Raw genomic sequence first — 21,425 nt, 5'->3', positions numbered from 1 at the left:
CACGAAAGAAACTTTGTGTTGTTTTTCCTTTAAATTTGTTTAAAGCCCTATTTGAAAATCAATGCTGCAATTCTTTATGTGACCACACGGGGGTCACTGTTGACATTAAATCTCCTAGGATACATGGCCATTATTGCAGACTCTTTGCCGTAAATAATTCAGAGGACAAAATCAACTTAAACACTGAAACTATATATATAGATATACATAATACTATATGTCTTTATACAACTTCAGAGTTTTGAGAATGTTTACTCTTACTGGTCACCGGCTGTTAGATGACATCATGACTGGGCTGTCTTTCGCGCAGTAGTGTCTGGGAAATTGAGTCCGTACTCTAAATAATTCAAGCCCTCGTTCCCTTCTCCTGCACAGCTAACAAGATGCCGGCCGTACATCACAAACTGCTCCTGGAGGACGCTTTACAGGACAGTCCTCAGGTAGGCCCTGCGTCTCTTTTCTCATGTTTGCGTTACCCAGCTGTCTCATTAAAGGCGTTACGAGCGCCGAAATTAGCTTAGCCCAGACAGTATCCAGTACCCGTTGTAGTCTGTTTCCACTGGTCGATGACAGTTCTCAATTGACACATTGTTACAAGAATTGTAATCCCCCTGTGAGCAGTAGCTGCACTTTCCAGTCATTTCTACAGCATGTCACGGTTATCTGTTTTTTGTGTGTCTCTGTTGTATTTACAAAGCTACCGCCCTTCTTAGGGATTCCATCTCTCTGCCAGAGATGATTTATCTGCTGTACATCCAGACCTGTGTCAGTCACAGCCACATAGCTCCACCAGACTCGGTGTCCTGCAATCGTTTTATTTTCTAATGCCGTCAAGTTATTTTGATCTAAATTCTGTTCTGTAGCCCTTCTGGGCCTGATTCCCAGGATGTGGGAGGGGTTTCCATTATCGGACTCTCCTGGAATTAGTCAACAGTCTGCAAACAGGGCAGTGTTACTGCAAAAATAAGATGCCATATTTTTACAGGGTACAAAACGCTTACACTGTGTACAAGTTATTCACCAAGTTCGGCATTCATTTTCATGCATGACCGTGGATGATGAATTCCATCCTTGCTACAGCTAATGCATCCTGTTTTCTGTAGTCTGTTGCATCACTCTCTCCTAAAGAGGGCTGACCTCTTGGAGGTTCTGCTTAAGTGTAGCCCACGCTGGAGGGTCACCGTCTGCTTAGTGGAGCTTCCTCAAAACAAGAAATGGACCTGGCATCTTTGTACAGTAACACACATACAGCCAAACGTCATGATGTCTTGTTGGTGTGAAATGAATCATGGTCCTTTTATTGGATAAGTCGGCTTGAGTGAACTATAAACAGACTTCACTCTCTGGGTGTGTTCCGTTCTGCTTGAACTGCCCTACCTTGCTGCACCTGTTTATGGAAAACACTTCACCAGACAGGATTTTGTCTGTTTGCATATCCACCCTGCAGTAAAACACGTATGCCTTTAGTTTAACTTTAAGTTTTGCTTGAGTATAACCCGGCTACCCACATTTCTTGAGCTCAGTGAGTTGTGTAGATTTTTATCTGACTTAAGGTTAAGACCAGTATTTATCATCGGAAGTACTTGTTTATTTACAGTATATCTGTTCTTCAAAGTTTTTTTTTTCTTCTTTTTTTTTTCATTGGTCAGAAAACAGTTTTAAAAGTTCCCATTACAATAGGTTGTAGGATGCTGGGCTTTCATATGGGGTTTCATGCAAATCCACCACAACAAAAAAGCCACAGTAATATTTTTCACCTTGTGAAGTAACTGAGATCAGTTATCAGAATATTTAAGTTCTGTAAGTTAGTGGGATAATTGTTGGATACGGTTTTTCACTTTGTGTTAAGCTATTCATGCCATTATACTGTTCATCAGAAGAGTCTGTAATGTTTTTGTTTTTTCTCCGTACCCACAGACTCGCTCTTTGCTCAGTGTGTTTGAGGAAGATGTGGGAATGCTTACAGACTACACCAACCAGCTGCTACAATCAATGCAGCGGGTGTTCGGAGCACAGGTACCAAAACAATTACTGTCAGGCGCATGCTTGCACTCCTTTCCATTTGCTGTTTGGAACAGAGCCACATGTTCAAACACATAATAGGAGATTTTTCCCCCCTTATGTTTGTAGATGAACATGAGTTCTAATTTAACTTGCTGATTCTGGGGTTTTGCATCACTGAACAGTAGCAGAGTGTTGTTGTTTGATTTGGATTTAGGATGCCATTTGAGCTACTGTTTTTGATGAGAAACATACCAAACTACAACACCATACTCTCAGCCCCACACAGAAAATTTGTCTCCTGTAGAAATGGAGCAGAAAACATTTGATGTACAAGTTTGTTTTTTGACCTATATTTACATTGTGGTTTAAAACGTTGTGTTATTAATGTAACCCTGGTTCTCTGAGGTATCTCATTATTGAAGGTGCCCTCTGGTGTTTCTTGCCAGCTTTTTCAACAGATATAGAATCACATTGCACCCAAAAAATGTTCTCAGTAGGTGAAAAAAATGCACGATGTTTGAGCTTGAAGGAGTAATCAGTCGTTTTGTCAACATGTATTTATTTTCCTTCTTTCGTTTCACCACAGAGTGAGATGGGACTGGCCACAGAGCAGCTCTCAGGCAACTTTTGGAATACGAGAAGAAAGTAAGTAGGGTTCATATGCTTACTTAATCGTGTGATTCCACAAAAAAGACAGAAGTCTGTGTTATGACTAGTATCCATGTGGGCTATAGAGACTTTTTTATCATTTTGAAATGAACTTTCTGTCCGTGTGTGAGTTTGCATGTGTCCTTCCTCCTGTGTGCAGCAAAAAACAAACAAAAAAAACACAAATCTGTTAATTCATTTAGAGAAACATATGTGGATAGTTGACCTTTGTTGGTAGACTTTGTTCTGGATTGCAGGGTGAATGTGAACACTTTAAAAAAAACAAAAACAGCAGTGATCTGTAACTGCAGAACTTTCTTAGCACTCTTATGATTAAAACTCAGCATCTTGACTTTAACTACTGGCTTTATTACCATCTTTGACCTTGTCTGTGTTTTCTACCATGACCCGGATGACCGAGAACCTACACAGATATCTTTGGCCTTGTTTAATGAAAGGGATGTGCCAGAAATCCTGGCAGAACAGGGCGGTTATTTAAAATGTGTCTCACAGCGAGAAGATTGACCCAGCTGGGGTCTTTCTAAGCGCAGTCTGCATGTTCTCCTTGTGCCTTCAAGGCTCAGGCTTTCTCTCAAAATCAACAGATTCAATGTAAGGTAGATAAAGTGCTTAGAGTGTTTTAATGTATGGTTAAATGTGGCTTGTGGTCTAAAGCACTTTGAGTGCTCCACAGGAGCAGAAAAGTACAATATGAATGCCAGCCCATTCCATTTCCTACACATTAAATAAATCTATGGCAAATTTCACAGTTTCATGGTCTAAACTCACTGCTCTTTCTTTTTTTCTGTCTAGAATTTTGCCCTTGGAAGAGGTGATGAGGAGGTAATCACCACGCTGCAAAACTTCGCCAAAACTGTAGGGGAGGTAAGGCCCGGGCTTGCAGTTTTCTTGCTCTGTGAGTATTTATACGCGGGGTGTGTGCGTGCACAGCAAAAGAGTGAGATAATGAACTATCCCGGAGTCTGTAGTTGCTTTTTTATCATGTTACAAAGGGTATTTGCACCCTGCGTTCCCCTAGCATGGCAGAGAAAATGAGCTCAATGAAAAGGACAGAGGACTTTTAAGACTGTGCGACCAGAACTGATTTTTCAGTGTATCTCACCGGATGGAGGAATACAGGGAAACAGCAGTGGGCAGGTGGATGGATGAGTAGATGATGGAAGTGGTGTGCCAGCTCACGTATATAGACAAAACAGATGGGCCTGTCCACTGTCAAGCCATGGGGGTCCACAAGCCTTGCCCAGTCAGCACTCATGACACACACCCATATGCTCAGAGGACACACGTTGATTGTTTTGCTTGACCTTTTACCTTGTCATGCACAAGAAACAATTTCACACTGAGATTAGGCTTAAACTGCACCTAATCTTGTGAACTTTAGAACTTGCTAAATCGTCATGTGGCTTGTTGATAACCACAGGGAATAATAGCTGAATTTGTCTGATATGCAGCCCTGTTTCCAATATCAGAGTAAACACTAAGCTTTATTATTCTCTTTATGAAATGTACCTCTTCCACAGTATGGCTTTATTATGATGTAGGGGAGGCATTGTCTGCCACAATGCCCCCATTTCACTGAAAATGCAATTTTCCAGCTTGCTGGCAAGAAATTTTACTGTTAATATTAAACCGAAATCCCTCAAGATGTTTGGGGGAGGCTCATCTTCTGTTTGTGTCCTTGCACGGCGCCTCATATGTGTAATCTGTTTTGTATCGTCCAGCTGAATGCACTCCACTCCGAGCTAGCTAACCAGATGGCTGACAGCATGGTCTTCCCCTTGATCCAGTTCCGAGAGAAAGACCTCACAGGTAGCTTCTGACAGACTTGGATTTTTTTTAAAAAGCCCTCCTCATAAAAACATCAGCAAAACCTGGTGATAATGCATTTTTAAATACCTGTTGTAGATGTATCTCTAATAATATTTGTCAATTTTGCAGAGATAAGCACACTGAAGGAAATATTTGCCATTGGAACCGATGGTAAGCACATTCTTTTGCCAGTCTGAGAAAAGAAAATGACAGGAAATAGTTACTATCTGATGCTCACGGTCTTTCTGCTGTTCTGTGCAGAGCATGAGGCAGCTATGGTCAAGTACAGTCGATTGCCCAAGAAGAAGGAAAATGAGAAGGTAGAGTAACTGCCAAGTGCTTTCTTAGCTTCTCTTTCTCATTGATCACAAGCTGTAAAACGAGCACGCAACACTGTAATGCTCTCATTAATGCAGTGGGAGTCTTTTAAAAGCATTTGAAGTACAAATGGATTAAACTAAATAATCCTCTGCTGCCGTGCCTCCTCGTGGGAGTATGACTATAACCACACTACAGTGTATGCATTATAATGGGTGCAAAGATGAGACTCTTCTTGCTATGCTGAACATATCAACGTGTTTTCTTGGATGTACAAGATTGTGCTGCTGTGCTGCTTATTTGCATGTCCCTCTCCTGTCTGAATAGTTGAAGGCGGACTTGGTGAAGGAGGTGGCTTACACCAGAAGAAAGCAGCACCAGGCCTCACTGCAGTATTATTGTGCCCTCAATGCCCTGCAGTATCGCAAGAGAGTAGCTATGCTTGAACCAATGCTAGGCTACACTCAGGCACAGGTACTCAATCACCCCATCCTGTCATCATATCAGCATTCAAATTAAGTGCTTAAAAAAGAGAGGAAAAGGATTCCTCGTTAGACCAGATTTAGCTTTAAAGAGATGTACAATTTCATCCTTTTTAATAAATGCCCAATCTATGGGCATGTGAGCTGCAACATGCATGTGCAGTATGGTACAAAGTGGCTCAGTGTTATCTTTGATTTCGCAGATCAGTTTCATGAAGAAAGGCTTTGAGCTGGTGTCAAAGAAGATGGACAGTTTTCTCGCTTCTGTTTCCAACATGACACAAAGGTAAGTTCAATCCCATTCACAACTGTTTTGGTTTTAGGTGGTGAGGTTTATAGCGAGTGATGAAATATGGCTTTGGAGCAAGTATTATGGGGTATTGATGCTTGTGTGTGACTGGAAAAAGACATAATGTTACTATAATTTTTTTTGTGTGTGCTCTACATGATAGTATTGAATGATTTTTTTTAATGTCTTTGTATTTAAATGCTCTGTGGGGGGAGAAAAAAAAATTCTGGAGCGAGTTTAGATGGATTTCGGTTTTCCATCTCAGCATCCAGGCCCAGCTGGACTCAGAGGCGGAGGCCATGCGAGTGTCCCACAGGGAGCTTCTGTCTGTGGAAGACACTGTCTACATGCCAGATAAGGACACAGAGCCTGTCAATCGCACGCTTATCCAGAAGGCTGGCTACCTCAACATTCGGAAGTAAGATTAATTACACCCATTATGGCCCTATCTGAAAATCTAAGGACACTTCCTACTCACTACCTAGTCAATATGTTTAAAGGATGCCACGAAAGGAAACAACTGAAGTGGCATTTCCAATTTTGTCAGGAAATTAAATGCAGTTTCAGTAGATGGTGCCAGTGATCCACAGTGGCTCCGGGAGGTTTCGAATGCCTAAATTACCAAACACAACCAGGAAATGATTTTTTGCTTCTCTCTCTCTCTCAGCAAATACACTTAAAAATAAGCCCGAACACGGTAAACAGTAAGTCTGTCACGGCAGACAAGGTGTGTCAGGTAACATGTTGACAGTGTGCGTTGTCAGCTTATACTAGACTAGATGTATGGCAAAGGAAACGTCCTTAATGGCTTCAAGGGATAAACTGCTGCGTAGCTCGCATTGTGATTTAGTGAAATGTCAAAGCTGTCAAGCTCTGTCTCTCCCTCATATACATCCAAAGTCTTTGACAAATGTCTGTGACACCGGAGAAAAGGTTTCCACAGAATGCCATTCTGTTTAATGACACACACTGCCAGCAGCCTCAAACACTTGTCAAATAGAGCTGAGGCCAGAAAACATTTTCTGTTTCAAATGGTTTCTCAGTATTAAGGGTCTGAGTCACCCAGGGCAACATGAGCCATACACTTAAGTATTTATCAAAGGACATTAATTTGGAAATATTTGGTGAACAGAGCGTACAAAATTGAAGGTTTACAGATGCGCAGTTGAAATGAGTCACGCATGTATAGATCAGAAATGGGGTGACTCAGAGTTGAGTTACATCCTAGCTTCGTTATAATTGCATATTCAACATTAATAGCCAAAACAAATTTAGAGCCAAAATAAAAGAACCCAAAAATAAAAAAGAAGACAACTCAGGATCTACTTGTGGAATCAAATGATGAGCGGGGAAAAATTGTTGGTGTGAAAATGTTATTAAAATAGTTAATCATGGTTTCAACAATGGATGTGCAGTTCGTGTTTTAGATTGTCAATAAAAATTCTTCACATTACCGAAGACGAGACATTAAGTGCAAGCTAAAAAAATGACTTCTGTACAATTACCCGAACTCTAAGGAATATAGCAGACCACAGCAGATACGTGCAGTTTTGTTCTAATCAGTTATTGCTTTTAAGTGCTTTTTTTGGAGATGGATAAGAAGATTTCTGCCTATTAAAAACAAAAAATGTAAACAGTAAAAAGAAAAATACCAAAATGACAGGAAAATGGAGTTCTGTGAAACTTTCAAGTAACAAGCATTCATGAATATATAATAATGATCAGTAATGAACATTATCCTGTTTGTATTACCACAGCAATATTCCATAAAAATGCAATGAATGGATGAAGTAATTAAGTGTCTATCATGTAGGAGATGTTATCTTTCTGTGAGCTTTGCATAAATGTGTTTTACGAGTTATTATTAAAATGTGAGCTCAGGTGGGCTGTAAGCGACTCATAATTAAAGCTTTATCAACAGCTTTAAGCTGCATGGATTGAAAATTAAAACGAGGTGAATCTTTATTATTCAGAGAAGGTTACCCGCCTGTCAGATCTTAGCTCAAGTAATGCCAGGAATTAAGTAGTAGGTTTGTGTGCTCATATATCTGGTTATTAAATATTACTAATGTTTCAATGCAGGAAATAGCACCAGCTAATAGATGAGCACACAGTGTCTTTTTCTTAAAATCAGATATCTGTCATGTTTTCAACATTTGGTTGAAAGGTATGCAAAATCACTATCCATCATGATGGCTTTTGAGCAGTGATTCTAATCATCGGGTGTGTTTTGAGGGCCCACTGTTTGTGCTGTATAATATGAGCTTGTGCAAGGCTTCTGTCTGGCTGCTGAATACACATCCTCCATTGTTTGTAAGTGGGAAACTTGTCTGTAAACATCTATAGATCTGCTGCTACAAGTATAACATCTGTTTATTTCTTTGCTCTCAATGTACGTAACAGAGTAGACAACAGGCGATACAGACAACAACTACACATATAGCATATTTCTATTTATATATGCGGTGGTGCAAGATGTTGGAATAAAATATGGAATAAATAGGGGATGAATGGATAAAGTTAACCTACCGCTGCACGTGCATCTCAGTTATAATAACATTATGAATTGCAGACTAGTTTCTGTGTTCAATATATTTTCCAGGAGACATTTTTACAGGACTAGTTCATCTATATGTGTTTTTAAAGCGGTTCATATAAATTTGTCCTGTGGCAAGTGTTACTGTAGCCATACAATCACTGGGAGTTGTTGCGCTGAATCTTGCCTTTGTCTTTGTACAGATGGGATAGAGGTCCTCTGGGGCCTATATGTTGACATATATCATTGATTTGTGAAGACTGTTTAATAACGAGCTGTGTTTGCTCTTTTATACAGATAAGTCTGACACAGTAATTTTACTTGTAGAATGTAAGGTCACTAAAAAGACTAAGCGATCCCTCTGAGGCGCAGATTAAGAGACTAATCTCAGAGGTCACTGGGTCATTATGACCTTTGAGAAATTACCAGATGGAGAGACCTGCTGTAAAGAAAAAATAAAATCGTCCACTCTACATTTATGGCTTTGATTCAAACGCTGTTTCTTCTTTTTCTTCCCCAGTAAAACAGGCCTAGTGACCACAGCCTGGGATCGTCTGTATTTCTTCACCCAGGGAGGAAATCTCATGTGCCAGCCGCGAGGGGCTGTAGCAGGAGGCATGGTGCTGGACCTGGATAACAGCTCTGTCATGGCGGTGGATTGTGAGGACAGACGCTACTGTTTTCAGATAACCTCCCCTTCAGGAAAAACGTATGTACTCCTTTTTTTTTTTTTAATTTCTCCATGTTCAGCAGTGAGAATAATACATAAACATTGTGTCTCTGCAGGTCAATGATTCTACAAGCCGAGAGCAAAAAAGAGTATGAAGAAGTGAGTGAAGGGGCAGCTCAAACAGCTCCATTTGACCTTCGTTTTTGTTTTACATCCACTTCACGAAGCTTTCCGCTGCTACGAGTATCTGTCATAGAACAATGGAGAGACTGTCAAGACTCATTTGTGTGTTTTTGTATTAAGTTTTGTGCTCGGACACAAGTGACTGGCCTGTCACAGCTGGTATCAGTCAAGGGATTTCACGCTGTGCCTGAGCTAGATGAAGCCTTAATGTAGTAATTTCTGTTTCTTTCTCAGTGGATTTGCACTGTGAACAACATCTCCAGACAGATCTACCTGACTGACAACCCAGAGGTAAAGATTTCATACTAACCAGCACAGATGCACACTGTTTAAATTAAAAATAAATAAAAGACAATTAACCAGTCATTTAAGGATAAAATTTTAAGACATTAACACACATCAAGTTAACACACATCCAGTTAACACATTAACTGGTGAATGTTTAATCTATTTAAGTAACATAACAAGTAATGATTAACAAACCTTTACTCCGTCACGCCCTCACAGTATCTCAGTTGTCTTTGCCTTGAGAGCTATTCAGTCCCAGAATCTTGTATATTTGCTTTGCAAATGTTTATTCTTCACATTCTCTAATGATGAAATAACTAGAGCTGCATCCAAAACTGCCCTCACTCTAATGCGCTTACTTTTCATCCGTGGTAATCATTTGGGGGGGTTTCATGTAGATTTCAGACACCGTTAACAGGTGCGCTGTTATAGACCTGAAAATTATGGTTTTATCACTTCAGAAGCAAGATTTCAGGATTTCTAGTGAATAGCTGTTGGACTGAGTGAGGTTTTTTTGTTTGTTTGAGAATTTTTGAGTGGTCTGGATAGAATTACCAGAAGAGCTGGTAATGAAGTTTAGCGCGCCAGGCAGCAGATGGAGAATGATTTTCGACGCAGCTTCTCTTGTTTATCTAATTGTTAAAGTTGTGCAATTTGCCTCCGTTCTCTCTCCCAACTCAAGTGTTCGTGGAGAGCTGCGTGACCTCACCCTCATTTGTCTCGTCAGTGATGTGACTTTTGTTAATTGTTTGGTGGATTTTTCTTAATTAGAGTGAAACCTCTTAGTGCAGTGAATAAACCTGCTCTCCAGTATATCCTTTACGTAAAACATTCTCGACAGAATTTGGTCAGGGTTTTTTTTTTCTGATTTACTAAAGCAGGATTTCTAATTATTATTCAGTGATTGGTTTCTTTTTCCAGTTAGCATTCCACCTTACTGTAAATAATTACATCCCTCAAATCCTATACGTAATTATATATGAACTAAACAACAAATAGAAACCAGGAAACCATCTGCTGTTTTTTAGGGATGCCACTAAATAAACTGCTTATGGTACACAGAGCAAACATGAGGTTGAGAAAATACACTGAAGACAATGAAACAAGTACTTGGAAAGTACTTGGTTTTAGGATCATTTATAGTCGCTAAATGACTCAAACTACTGGTATGTGAGATACTGAAAAGTCCCTGATTTTTTTGATATTAGGCTGTGGCTATCCGACTGAACCAAACCGCCATCCAGGCAGTGACTCCCATCACCAGCTTTGAGAAGAGACAAGACGGCTCACCCAACCCCGACAGGTCAGGCATGTAGCTTATGTGAGAGTGTGTTCAGAATCCTACATTCAGTACTGCATAACAATCCAAAGCTTGTAATGTAATGTTTTGTGTCATGGTGAAAGGACAAACAAATGTTTATACGGTGATGAAACATGCATTTTTCTTAGTTCTGTGCTACAAAAGCTACTGCAAATGAAGTCGGGTAACGTTAAAAAATAAAAAAGTGCCACTGAGCTTTGGAAATGTGGCCAAAGCCAAACATCTTATGCATCCCTGTAAATACCCTTTGTTGAACAGGGTTCTTTTCCTCAGATTAAGCTTTGTGTTTTCTTTTAAACAGAGGAGGGCGGGTTTTGTTTGCTGTAATCTTTCCTTCTGTTCATGCTGCTTTTAAAGCAAATTAAAGTTTAGGAATTGGTGGAAGACCAGAAATACACTTTGAAGTCTGTCTTAAGTAGTTATCTTTCATTGTTAGGATTTTCAGTGTGAAATCCTCTCTTGAGGATTGTAGATTTTTGCCCCCTCACTGATACTCCATGAATCATTTCACAGCTGCTGCTGACTGAAGTATTAGGTTCACATTTTTCCAATCTGTCTTATCCTTTATTGGTGGGGGGTTGGTGGGTGTGTTCTTGGTTTATTCCTTAGAACTCATCTTTATTTTGTCTCATTTCTGCAGAGCTAAGCCAGGAGGTGTTCATACTACCAGCAGTGGTTCTCAGAAAACAGGAGTTGCCCCAGAACCAGAGGACCTAATAGCCCCGGGGACGCCCATTCAGTTTGACATCATGCTGCCTGCGTCCGAATTTCAGGACCAGAACAGAACTGGGGGGAGGTGAGAGCCCAGCTGAGACAGGAAGTTTGTGTGGGTGCTTGTTTGTGTTTTTGCAAAAGACAGGGGCGAGTTACTGGTGGGTGATGACACTAATTTCCTAAATGTTGGTCTCATTGTGGTTCTCACGTCATTTCCAGGAAGCAAATAGCTTCGTAATTGTGTAGCGCAGTGCTTTAATTGTTTTTTGTCTTGCTGGTGTTTGCTCCCATCCCGACAGACGCACAAACCCATTTGGAGAAACAGAAGACGACTTTTCGACAGATACTGATGGTAACAATTTCCTGTTCTAAGTGCACTTTAATAGTCCACTCTCTTTTAAGTACTTTTTAAGTTCACCTTAACCTCAGTGTGTGGTTGTCATCGGTCAACTTCTTTGTTCACTGTCCTTGTGCTTTTATTCTGCTGACATTTTTAGCTTGCGCATGATGTTTGTCTTTCTCTGCAGACTCCCTGCTTCAGCAGGTATTCGCTGTGCGCTTCCTGGGCTCCATGGCGGTTCGCTGCGGCGACAATCAGGAAGTGATCTACGAGGCCATGAGGCAGGTGCTGGCTGCCCGAGCCATTCACAACATCTTCAGGACCACAGAGGCCCACCTCATGGTCACCAGCAGTAGCCTCAGGTAGACTTTCAGCACAATTTTAATAAGTTTTACATCAATATGAACCTGCTGGAGACAGATATGGGGACTTGTTTTGAGGCACTTAGAGAATGAGAAAGTTCTTTTCAGTGGTGCAGGTACACGTCCAAAAAGGTAAAAAAAAAAAAAAAAAAAAGTTTTCCTTTCAACTCATGGTTACCCTGATTCTTCCAATAGTTTCAACACCTTGACAAATATTTTTTTACTTTAACTTAACTTAACATTAATTTTAGTTTTTATTACACCTCAGCTGCAAAAGGTTGACAAAGTATTGTTGTTAATCTGCTGTGTGGGCAGCCAGACGGGCAGTGTGGACACCCCATTTTGTCAACACGAAAAGTCAAGAGCACAACGATGTAGGATTGTCAAGTTGATAGTAAAAATCAATTTCAAATCGCAGGTCAGGTTTTCTGAAAATCTTGTAAACACATAAAACAGAAAGATGCAACCTAGGTCTGTGCATCTACTGGGAGGCTGAGGCTAAGCTGAGACGTTGGCGGTTGTCAGTGTTTTTTATATTTACATTTACTGCATTAAAGCCTGAGTGACGTAGTCTGGTTTGGACCTTGATCACAGCTACGTCTGTTTCCTGTAGCCAAGCACGCCATGCAAAGCACTTATGGAGAACTTGAAGTTCGTTCACCTTGTGCACGCAAATCCAAGTTGTCTGTAGCACCAAGGCAGCACAAGTCATTTACATAACTTTAAATGTATTGAAGTTAAGTGAGAGCCATTGAAAAAATAACAAACAAACAAAAGAATGTCAAGATGCCACAGAAACACAATCTTAAAGTTGGCAAGTTGCCGTAGGTCATTGCCTGAGGTAAACGACAAAAAGAAGCTTGAACCAGGAACCCTGTGAAGCATGAATATTGGCAGCAAAGAACAAACTTTGTGATGTTGAATTGCTATGTAACCCACGGTTGCTTTTTTTTAACACTCTCAGAATAGAAATCCTGAGTATGACTTCAGTGTTTTTGTGGTTTGTTTCGTTTTTTTCAACAGGTTGATAGACCCACAGACTCAAGTTACAAGACTAAGTGTAAGTATCACAACAGGTATCACAGCTGCTCTTTTATTGAGCTCTGTCAGGTTTTCTGTATTTGAACTTCTTTAAAAGACACTTCTCAGTTTTTATTTTATTTATTCTCAGTTCCAGCTTGGAGAAGTGTGTCAGTTCGCAGCCCACCAGGAGAATGGGAGGCTGATGGGATTTGTGGTTGAAAGCAGAGACTGGAGCGATGGAGACGAAGAGGGAGAACCATCGTTTAGCGCCTTCGTCTTTGAGAGCAACACGGAGGGCGAAAAGGTTCACAACCCAGAATCAACAACTCGGTTTCAAATAGAATAACATGTTAAATGTGATATAATATCAACACACTATATGTGATTGTCTATTCACAGATATGTTACACCATAAACCTGGCAAAGGAGATTACAGAAGCTAAGAAGGTAACGTCTTAAAAAATGTAAAACTTTAGATCTTTTTGCTTTGAGCTTTAAAAACAACCAATATATGTTTTGATTAAGATTATTATTTCTTGCTATCAAACATCAAACCATGATCCTGAGTAACTGTAGCCAACAAAGCTGATGAAAGTTGGGGAAAAACGTTATAAAATAAATTAAGGATATTGTTCCTCAGCAAATCTGTTTAACATTTTTAAGGACCCGGAAGCCCTGGCCCAGCTAATGAAGAACATGCCTCTAACCAATGATGGCAAGTTCCTGCTGCTTGAGCCTGAGACGGGTGACACGACCGAAGGAGCAGGACAAGAAGATCTGGAGTCTGAGGCCTAGTTCCGGTTAGATTATTCTCCCACCTAACCACCCCCAAAAAAGATGAGCCAACCAAAACCAGGGCCACAGTTCTGCTTTTGCCCCAGAGGTTTCTGACGCCCAGCCCTAACTCTGGTACTGTGACATCAATATTAGATAGGCCACATCCACCGACCCTCAGTAACTACATCCCTCTCTCTCTCTTTTGCTGTGCTAAAATCTTAAGATGTTGACATGGGTTTGACCACACACATACATTAAAAAGAAAAATTGAAAAAAGAACTTATTTTCGCCCATGCTCAGACTGCACCATGAGTCTTTGCATGTGGAGTTTGCACATCAAAAGGGACACCACATAGATACTGGATGCGTTTTCATCGTCTCCTAAAATCCCGAGCCGTTTAACAGAGTGGTGACTCATTTTCTTTCAGTTTAGGTTTACATTTATTTTTAGGTTTACATAGTTTGAAGTGGTTTTTTGTGTTTGGAGAATTTAATCCCTTTACCTTACTTTGCTTGTTAACACGTATGTGAGGCTCTTACGCAAATACTTTGGCATTAATTTCTTGATTATTTATGAAAGAAAACGTTACTGAACTTTGAGGTTTGTGTAACACCATCAAATTACCATCGAATGTACTAATTGATAGGATTTGAGACTTTTATGATAGTGTAGGATAGTTGAAATGACATCAGCTCCTTTTATCCTTAGAGCAGCCGCTCTTGCCTAGTTTAATATTTTTATCCTTTTAGCCTCATAATGTGTGTCTCAAAGCAGGGTACACACTTGGCAAAACATTTTCTTCTCGGCTCTCTTGCCACTGTGAAGTTAGACTTGGCACCCTGGCTATCTTAAGCCTTCCCACTAAACTGAATTACTTTTATGCTCGACATTTTCCTCAGCTACCTATGTAAACAAGTTCTAAGATGATTTGTATGTCAGCGGGAAACGGCCCAGAAACGACTTCACGCTCGTTTCCCCAAAAGCCTGTGTAAATATGATCTGTCTATGTATGTTTAACCAGAGTCAATATGCTAGGATCTATTGCAGTGCATGATTAAATAATGGCATTCAATCTAGTTCCCTCTGCAGAAGATTAAAGCTTATACTATGAGCCCTGAGCCGTAACGCTAAAAGAGAATCAACTCAACTGTCACAGTCCACAGTGCACTTGTGTGGGGGGGGGGGGAAGCAATTTGCTCTTCTTTACATATGAATGCTAATCAGAGCAGAACAACTAATGGTAATGCAACCTGTGAAATTCATCGCCCCCTCTGGATGCCGCCGCAGTTTTGTTCAGTTTCAGTCCGTTTGAGCTGCAACACAAATCTTGATGGACAGCGGCAACCTATGCAGTGTCAGTGTGTGACCGTGTTTAGAAAAGGCAAAGGTGAAAAGAAACTGGCTGGGAGTAGAACTTGAAAGTTGCAGTGTGGTAACCAGTGCAGTCAGTTTGTGCCAGAATCGCCGTGCCAGAAGCAGAAACATGTCACACATTTTATTTAGAACTTGGAGCTGCACTAACAAAAATTGTTCGACTGCTCATCACCCTACGCATCGGAATTACAAGTTTGATTTGCAAAGAGAATTTCTTTTTGTTTTCTTAGAGGAAGTTTTAAAAAAAGACCATCCTGGTTTACTTAACCGACAAGGTAGATCTTGTTTGTATACAAAAATCAACACCCATGTAGCAGATGGTAATTGACAGACTAATGCTTCCTTTCATTCAGGTCAGAAATCTCTAAATTGAACATTTTAAACTCGAGCTGGAGACGTTCCACACTGATGTCAGGTGTAAATACTCAGCTTCTTACAGCAGGCAGCATTTTAATATTTATGTCATGGATACATTCGAGAAAAGATATAAAAAGTCTGTTAAGAACATTATATACAAACTAGTGTCCTATCAAGTACATGTTTAAGATGGCTTATGACACTTACATGAACCATAAACCAACCATAGTTTCCTTAACTAACTTGTCTCATTCTGCCCCCACTCCTCCCCTCTTGTCCTTGAAGCCTTTTCTTTTTCCCGCCCTCCTTCCTTGCCTTCAGTTCCATTTCAAAAAAGAGAAAACTTCCTTTGCCTTCCCAGGCAACGTGTAAGTAGGACCAAAGGCAGATTAATAGAGCTTCCCAGCTTCCAGGATCTATACCCCGCCCCCGCTATCTCATAATCATGAGATTCTCTCATAATTTAAACCCATCTAAATAAAAGTGGGCTGCACCAAACGAAAATGTTAATTGGGTTAAATATACCAACCAAATTAAGAAGTGCATGTTTGGATTCACTGGGAGAGAGCTAATTGATTAGTTGGTGTGGAAGTTTATGGCATGTATTGATTCAGGCAGTAAACAGGTAATGAGGATTACAGATCACCTGTCAGAAATGTGCAGTAGTCAGAAGCACATTCAAGCTCACCAGAGCATTAGAAGAGTGAGTCTCGCACTTCCAAGGGAACAACTGCTATCTGGGCAATTTGTCAGAATAGCTTTTTTTTCCCCCCCCTTTTTCTTTTAATGGCTGAGTTCCCAGAGTTGACTCATGAACTCGTGGTGTCGCTTGTAGCCAGAAGAATACACACGTAAACACCGACTCTGTTCCAGGAAACCAAGCACATTTCCCTAAACGTCAACTAACTTTGTGGCCTGATTGGAAACTCCAAACTGGCAGGCTGTTTGATGCGGCATAGATAAAACAGTTTATCCAATATCCTCCTTTCTCAGGGGACGGCAGAGGCACTTTAATTACACCTTTACTAAAATTGTGCTTAGTGCAGTGGCCAACAGCGAGTAGTTTGGAGTTTGATGATTCACATATAAGCGGGTGCCTGTGCTTTTGCTGAGCAGTGGCTTAATTGGTGAGATTTGCTCTAAATGTTTCTACCCAGTCACAAAAAGAAATCTTAGTGTATAGAGGCTGATGCAGCCCATTACGCTTATTACAGCTGTGCTGCATAGTCTTGACATATTCTCTTGTAAGTAATGCACAGTCAGTAAAAATGTGGGTTATGAAGTTGTAGAAAATAAATTTCTGTAATAAAGCAAGGACTGCATTTTCTCTCTTTTTCCTGTCTTTTTGTAAAAGGCTGAAGTTGCCACTACCCGTCAGCTTTGCACTTAATTTGTCCTAATTTTCTAGAACTGTGTAAACATGCATCCTTTAATAAACATGAGTCATTTTTCTTACTTGAGTAAATGTTGTATTTTCTTTATCCCACAACAGAACTTTAAAAAGTATAACACAGACACACATACATCCAGAGAATAGAGATTTTATTTAGAAAAGCATCTGCTGTAGCATGTACATTTACCTGACACTTATAGTTTCTAAAAATATACACAGCTGTGTGCACACCTCAGCAAGTGATGTATTACAATAGTGTCATCTCAGTCTCGCTCACACTCTCTTTCTCACACGCACACGCAGGCAGGCAGCACATAGATTTATTCAAAAGCTGTTTTTAATTATTCAAGCACACATTAAATTCTGCACACTGCTTCAGGACGAATGCCTAAAAACTTTTGAGTGTCACAGCTACGTCCTATAATATACTGCAGGCAGCATTTAAAGGTATTTTGGTCATGAAATGAAGGTGGAAAAAATAATTACAGACATTAAACCCACTTTTTAGAAGAAAGGATTCCTTTAAGATCATGAGTCTTTGTAGTAGTTGTTGAAGTTGATGCGAAGCAGGAAATCTTCTAAATGTGGTTGATAGCCTCTGTTCACCAGCTTGGTCACCACTGAGAGAAGAAAGGAAGAGACATTTTTTAATTCTTTACACTCAATGAAACCAGTCAAAAATACTAAGACTGCACAGACTAACTTATTTATTGATGCCTCACGTGAACCCCTGACAAACCTCTTTGAGCTTAGAAGGAAGATAAACAAGCTGAACTTTCATTCAGACAGACAAAACAACATTCCCTGGCCTTACCTTTGAACAGAAAGTGAGAGTAATACTTGAAGGTGTTGTAAGACTGCTGCATGGCAATGAAGCTTGGGTGCACTGCCTCCCCCTGCTGTTTGTCCCAGGGCTGTGCAATTAGCTGGGCCCGAAACTTGAGGATCAGGCTGAAGATGCTGTGGATGATGTTCATGACCGGAGCTGCTTTCTCTGTCAGCAAACCCCTGGAGAGTCAAGAGAGGCGACGAGTACAAAGTTTAAGAGACATGACAAGAAACTTCGGAATGACTTTCAGACGGGCTGAAGTTCGACAAATACGAGTGTGATACTGACAACCTCTCCTAATGAGATTAAATCTTTCATGGAGTTCAAGAGTTAGCCTCAGATTCAGCTGGAATTTTAATTAACTTGTTACGTGGAGGTTTAATTAATTTTAGAGGAAAATATGGGAGCTAAAAGCTACTTTGACATGCTTTGCCCGTACAGAGCCTCAAGAAATGTTGTTAATCTGCTGAACTGCAGCTGTGATCACTCAAAAGGCTGATTTTTGTTGTTGAAAAATGTATTTCATTCAGAATTTTTGATCTTGTTTTAAGTTATTTCTTGACCTCTTAAAATAAATAAATAAATCCACCCAAAAACTAGTACCTAATCTATGCACAGTCAACAGAAAAATCAAACAGCAGTAATTACTTAAGCGGCATTTCCCCATTTGCAGTTCCAGCACTCACCTGAAGATGGCTCTGTTGAGGTAGTCTGCATGTGTACGGTGGATGGCATCTAGGTCGTTGGCAGTGGCCAATTTGGCTGTGAACTCACTCCAGGACACTTGCAGGATTTGATTAGCGATGTATCCCTGTATCACCTTGACAAAATGCTGCATCTCGTGTCTGTACAGCTGCAGCTGATGGAACTGCACCGAGCGACCTGCGCCTTTCACCAGCGCTGAGGGACACAAAGGCCATCAGAACAAGTTATGCTCAGTGCTGCAAGGACTGAGAACATAAACATCTGCTGGTTACAGACTCTGACACGCAAGGATTTGTGGCTGGTATCAAATCAATGTAATAATCAAAGCCTCCAGGCTCTCTGTATTCTCTTAGTGTAACAAAAGGCTATTACAGCTGACTTTGGGCTCTGGGAACTTGTAGCAGTCATCTTCTTTTGTTGTTTTGTTTTGACTTTTTGACAAAAAGTCAATATATATAAATCATAACAGAAAATAACTGATAGCTGAAACTACATTTATGAAACAGATAGACTTTGGTGGATTGTATTTTCCTGCATGTGGGACATTGATCCAGTTTACAGATGAAAACTACTAAAGGATCTGCCTGAGTCATAATATTATTTCTGTATTATTAATATTAATTCATTTAGGGTTTTTTGTATCATATCAGGACCTCCATTTATGTAGTCTACACTGACTTTAACTGATCAATATTACCTAACCCAGTGATGCACACGGTTTTACAACAATCCCACAGGTCTGAGGTTTGCTTTGTATAAATAAAAAAAATAATCTCAACATTCCCTTCCATGTATATTTTATAAACCACTGCAACACAACAGGGGAGATTCTTAACTCTTGCTTCTCCGAGGTAACCTGGAGTTCAAGCTGGGTTCTGAATCAGTAGCTCTGTCCTCTCACCTGTTCTCTTGAGGTGAAACCAGACATCACGGAGGCTCCACACCATGTGTTTGAGCTGCAGCAGGAATGAAAACAGGCGGTTGTACTTGTTCATGCAGCTGTCTGTGATGATGATATTCAACGGCCAGTCGACCTGGGAGATGTTGCAAGAAAAAAAAAGAAGAAAAAATGTAACCGCTGTAAGGAAGAATGGCGCATGGAGCTTTGAGTGTGAAGGAAAGTGAAGGAAAAAGGATCTGAGAAAAACAGGTAAAGAGAGAGTGATGGATGATGTGGGGGAGGAGAGGAAAAAGGTGTGAGTGCAGAGACGATGACAGAGGAGGTGAGAGGATTGTGAAGTTAAGCCAGAGTGGTGAGAGAGAGGAGTTAGAGGTAGAAGAGAAATTGGGAGGAGGACGAGGAGGGGAAGTGGGCCAGGACAGTTAAGACTGAGATCCACCAAAAACAGGAAGAGTCTGAGAGCCAAAGGAGGGAACGAACACTCAGGACAATATGTCCAGCATTAGTCATTGTGCATGTCACCCGAAAGACGCGACTCCAATCGATCTATGAACTTGAATCATTTAAGTGTGTGATAAGCTCATTTTCCACACCCAAAGCAGTTTGTCAAAACATGACAGGCTGTCACAGTCAAGCTGCCACTCAGGCTGAGACAAGCACACCCATGCAAGGGTACTCGCTCATTCACCCCATTAAAACACTCAGCCTCACCTTGTAGCGCAGCTCCAAGCAGTTAAGAGAGTCCGGGGCATGTGGGTGGAAGGTCTCGGGGAGGAAGCGAAGTGCGAAGGTGAAGTTTCCAGCCAAAGGCGTGTCCCCGTGTAAGCTGTACTGCAGGGCCTTGCTGAGGATGGAATTCAGGACTAAGGGAGTTAGGAGCTCGCCTGGGGTTTGGCCACTGGCCAGCTGGGTGGGAGATGGGGGAAAGAAGAAAAAAAAGTAATGTGTTGTTGGGGCGCATGTTCATATTTAGAAAGAGCTGATTGACTCATTTTGGGTAAAAAGGAGTGATAATCAGTGAAATCTGCATTTAAGCTGGATAAACAAAACCTTCTGTCTCGTGAGCGTCAAGAGACAGGTGTACCTGATCATTTCACCAGGAAGGCAAGAAGGTGTTAGCAAAGGCTGTGCTTGTTAATTCCTGGCAGGAAGAGGTTGAAGTAAAGATTCTAGAAATATCACACTGATGCTTCGTGTGCTTCAAAACAAGCAAACAGGGATGGAATTGGATATAAATTGCTTACAAGGTTAAAAGTTAAACCTGCTTCTCTTTATGAACGAGCCCTAAAAGCTCTAAACAGAAAAGCACAACAGCATCACCGCTGTGATATTCTTGAGATTTATGAAATATTAAATATTTAGCAAACCTAATTTTGTATTCGGATGTTTGAAAATGGCTCGCAGTACTGCACAGCCACCTTTATAAAGATTTGTACAACTTTGCTCACAGCAGATGAGCAGAACCTCAGCATTAGTGTTCAAGGTAAATCCTAATAGATGCTCCACTTTTGTGCAGAATCGTCTTTTTCATTCAAGTCCATTAAAGATCTTAACAAGCTCCCGACCAATTTGAAAAATGTAGGTTTTTAATATCTCTTCTCGTCATCCAAAAAAATTGATTCTCAGAAACCAGAAAACTGTCCACACAAATCACCGAACACTCATCTTTTTAAAACCTTTTACAGCTTTTTCAGCCACTTAAATACTGATAGGATAGTTTGGCTTTAAATGTAAAGTGCACATGAAGATTTTATAATGTGTATGTGTTTTGTTGGTGGTGTGGTGCTGGACAGTTTTTAAGATTTCATGAATATAATATTATTTTGTTGTGCTTTTATTTAGCGCTTATAGTTTATTTGTTATTGTGTCCACCTGTCCAGAGACTGCAGATGAACAAACACCGACTCCTAAAAAGAAATCTGGCTCTTTAACTGCTAAATACTCCAATAAATGTACTATCCACTTGCTATGTTAGCGAGCAGTTAGCAAATAGTGGTATTTTAGACATTTTTAAAATAGAAAAAGCTCCCTCCAACCCCAATATATATATGTAGTCACTGAGTCTATTACTAATATCAAA

The 21,425-nt window shown here is 40.5% G+C and overlaps 2 protein-coding genes across 2 annotated transcripts in view; one reads left to right on the top strand and one right to left on the bottom strand.

Moving 5' to 3' along the window:
• The first annotated feature begins 356 nt into the window (after nucleotides 1-356).
• On the top strand, nucleotides 357-16,968 carry appl2 (adaptor protein, phosphotyrosine interaction, PH domain and leucine zipper containing 2). Its single transcript, XM_085169008.1, is given in 22 exon segments — nucleotides 357-440; nucleotides 1,918-2,016; nucleotides 2,591-2,618; nucleotides 2,621-2,649; nucleotides 3,466-3,537; nucleotides 4,395-4,482; nucleotides 4,612-4,653; nucleotides 4,744-4,802; nucleotides 5,128-5,274; nucleotides 5,486-5,568; nucleotides 5,837-5,989; nucleotides 8,628-8,816; nucleotides 8,894-8,936; nucleotides 9,195-9,251; nucleotides 10,457-10,551; nucleotides 11,210-11,365; nucleotides 11,583-11,635; nucleotides 11,811-11,985; nucleotides 13,009-13,045; nucleotides 13,157-13,312; nucleotides 13,408-13,455; nucleotides 13,672-16,968. Coding segments are annotated over 22 exon segments (1,998 nt in total). The 5' UTR covers nucleotides 357-383; the 3' UTR covers nucleotides 13,804-16,968.
• The window catches only part of tubgcp6 (tubulin gamma complex component 6), a 25,400-nt gene continuing 20,263 nt past the window's right edge, over nucleotides 16,289-21,425 (bottom strand). The window contains exons 21-25 of the mRNA XM_085169007.1: nucleotides 20,057-20,251; nucleotides 19,346-19,478; nucleotides 18,426-18,639; nucleotides 17,725-17,918; nucleotides 16,289-17,530 (exon numbers count right to left, since the gene is read on the bottom strand). Coding sequence (XP_085025133.1) covers nucleotides 17,439-17,530; nucleotides 17,725-17,918; nucleotides 18,426-18,639; nucleotides 19,346-19,478; nucleotides 20,057-20,251 — 828 coding nt within the window. The 3' untranslated portion in view covers nucleotides 16,289-17,438. The remainder of the gene's footprint in view (nucleotides 17,531-17,724; nucleotides 17,919-18,425; nucleotides 18,640-19,345; nucleotides 19,479-20,056; nucleotides 20,252-21,425) is intronic.

The sequence above is a fragment of the Neolamprologus multifasciatus genome, chromosome 7, assembly GCF_963576455.1.
Source record: "Neolamprologus multifasciatus chromosome 7, fNeoMul1.2, whole genome shotgun sequence".
In the NCBI taxonomy this organism is placed as follows: domain Eukaryota; kingdom Metazoa; phylum Chordata; class Actinopteri; order Cichliformes; family Cichlidae; genus Neolamprologus; species Neolamprologus multifasciatus.
This window is presented reverse-complemented; position numbering and strand designations above follow the sequence as displayed.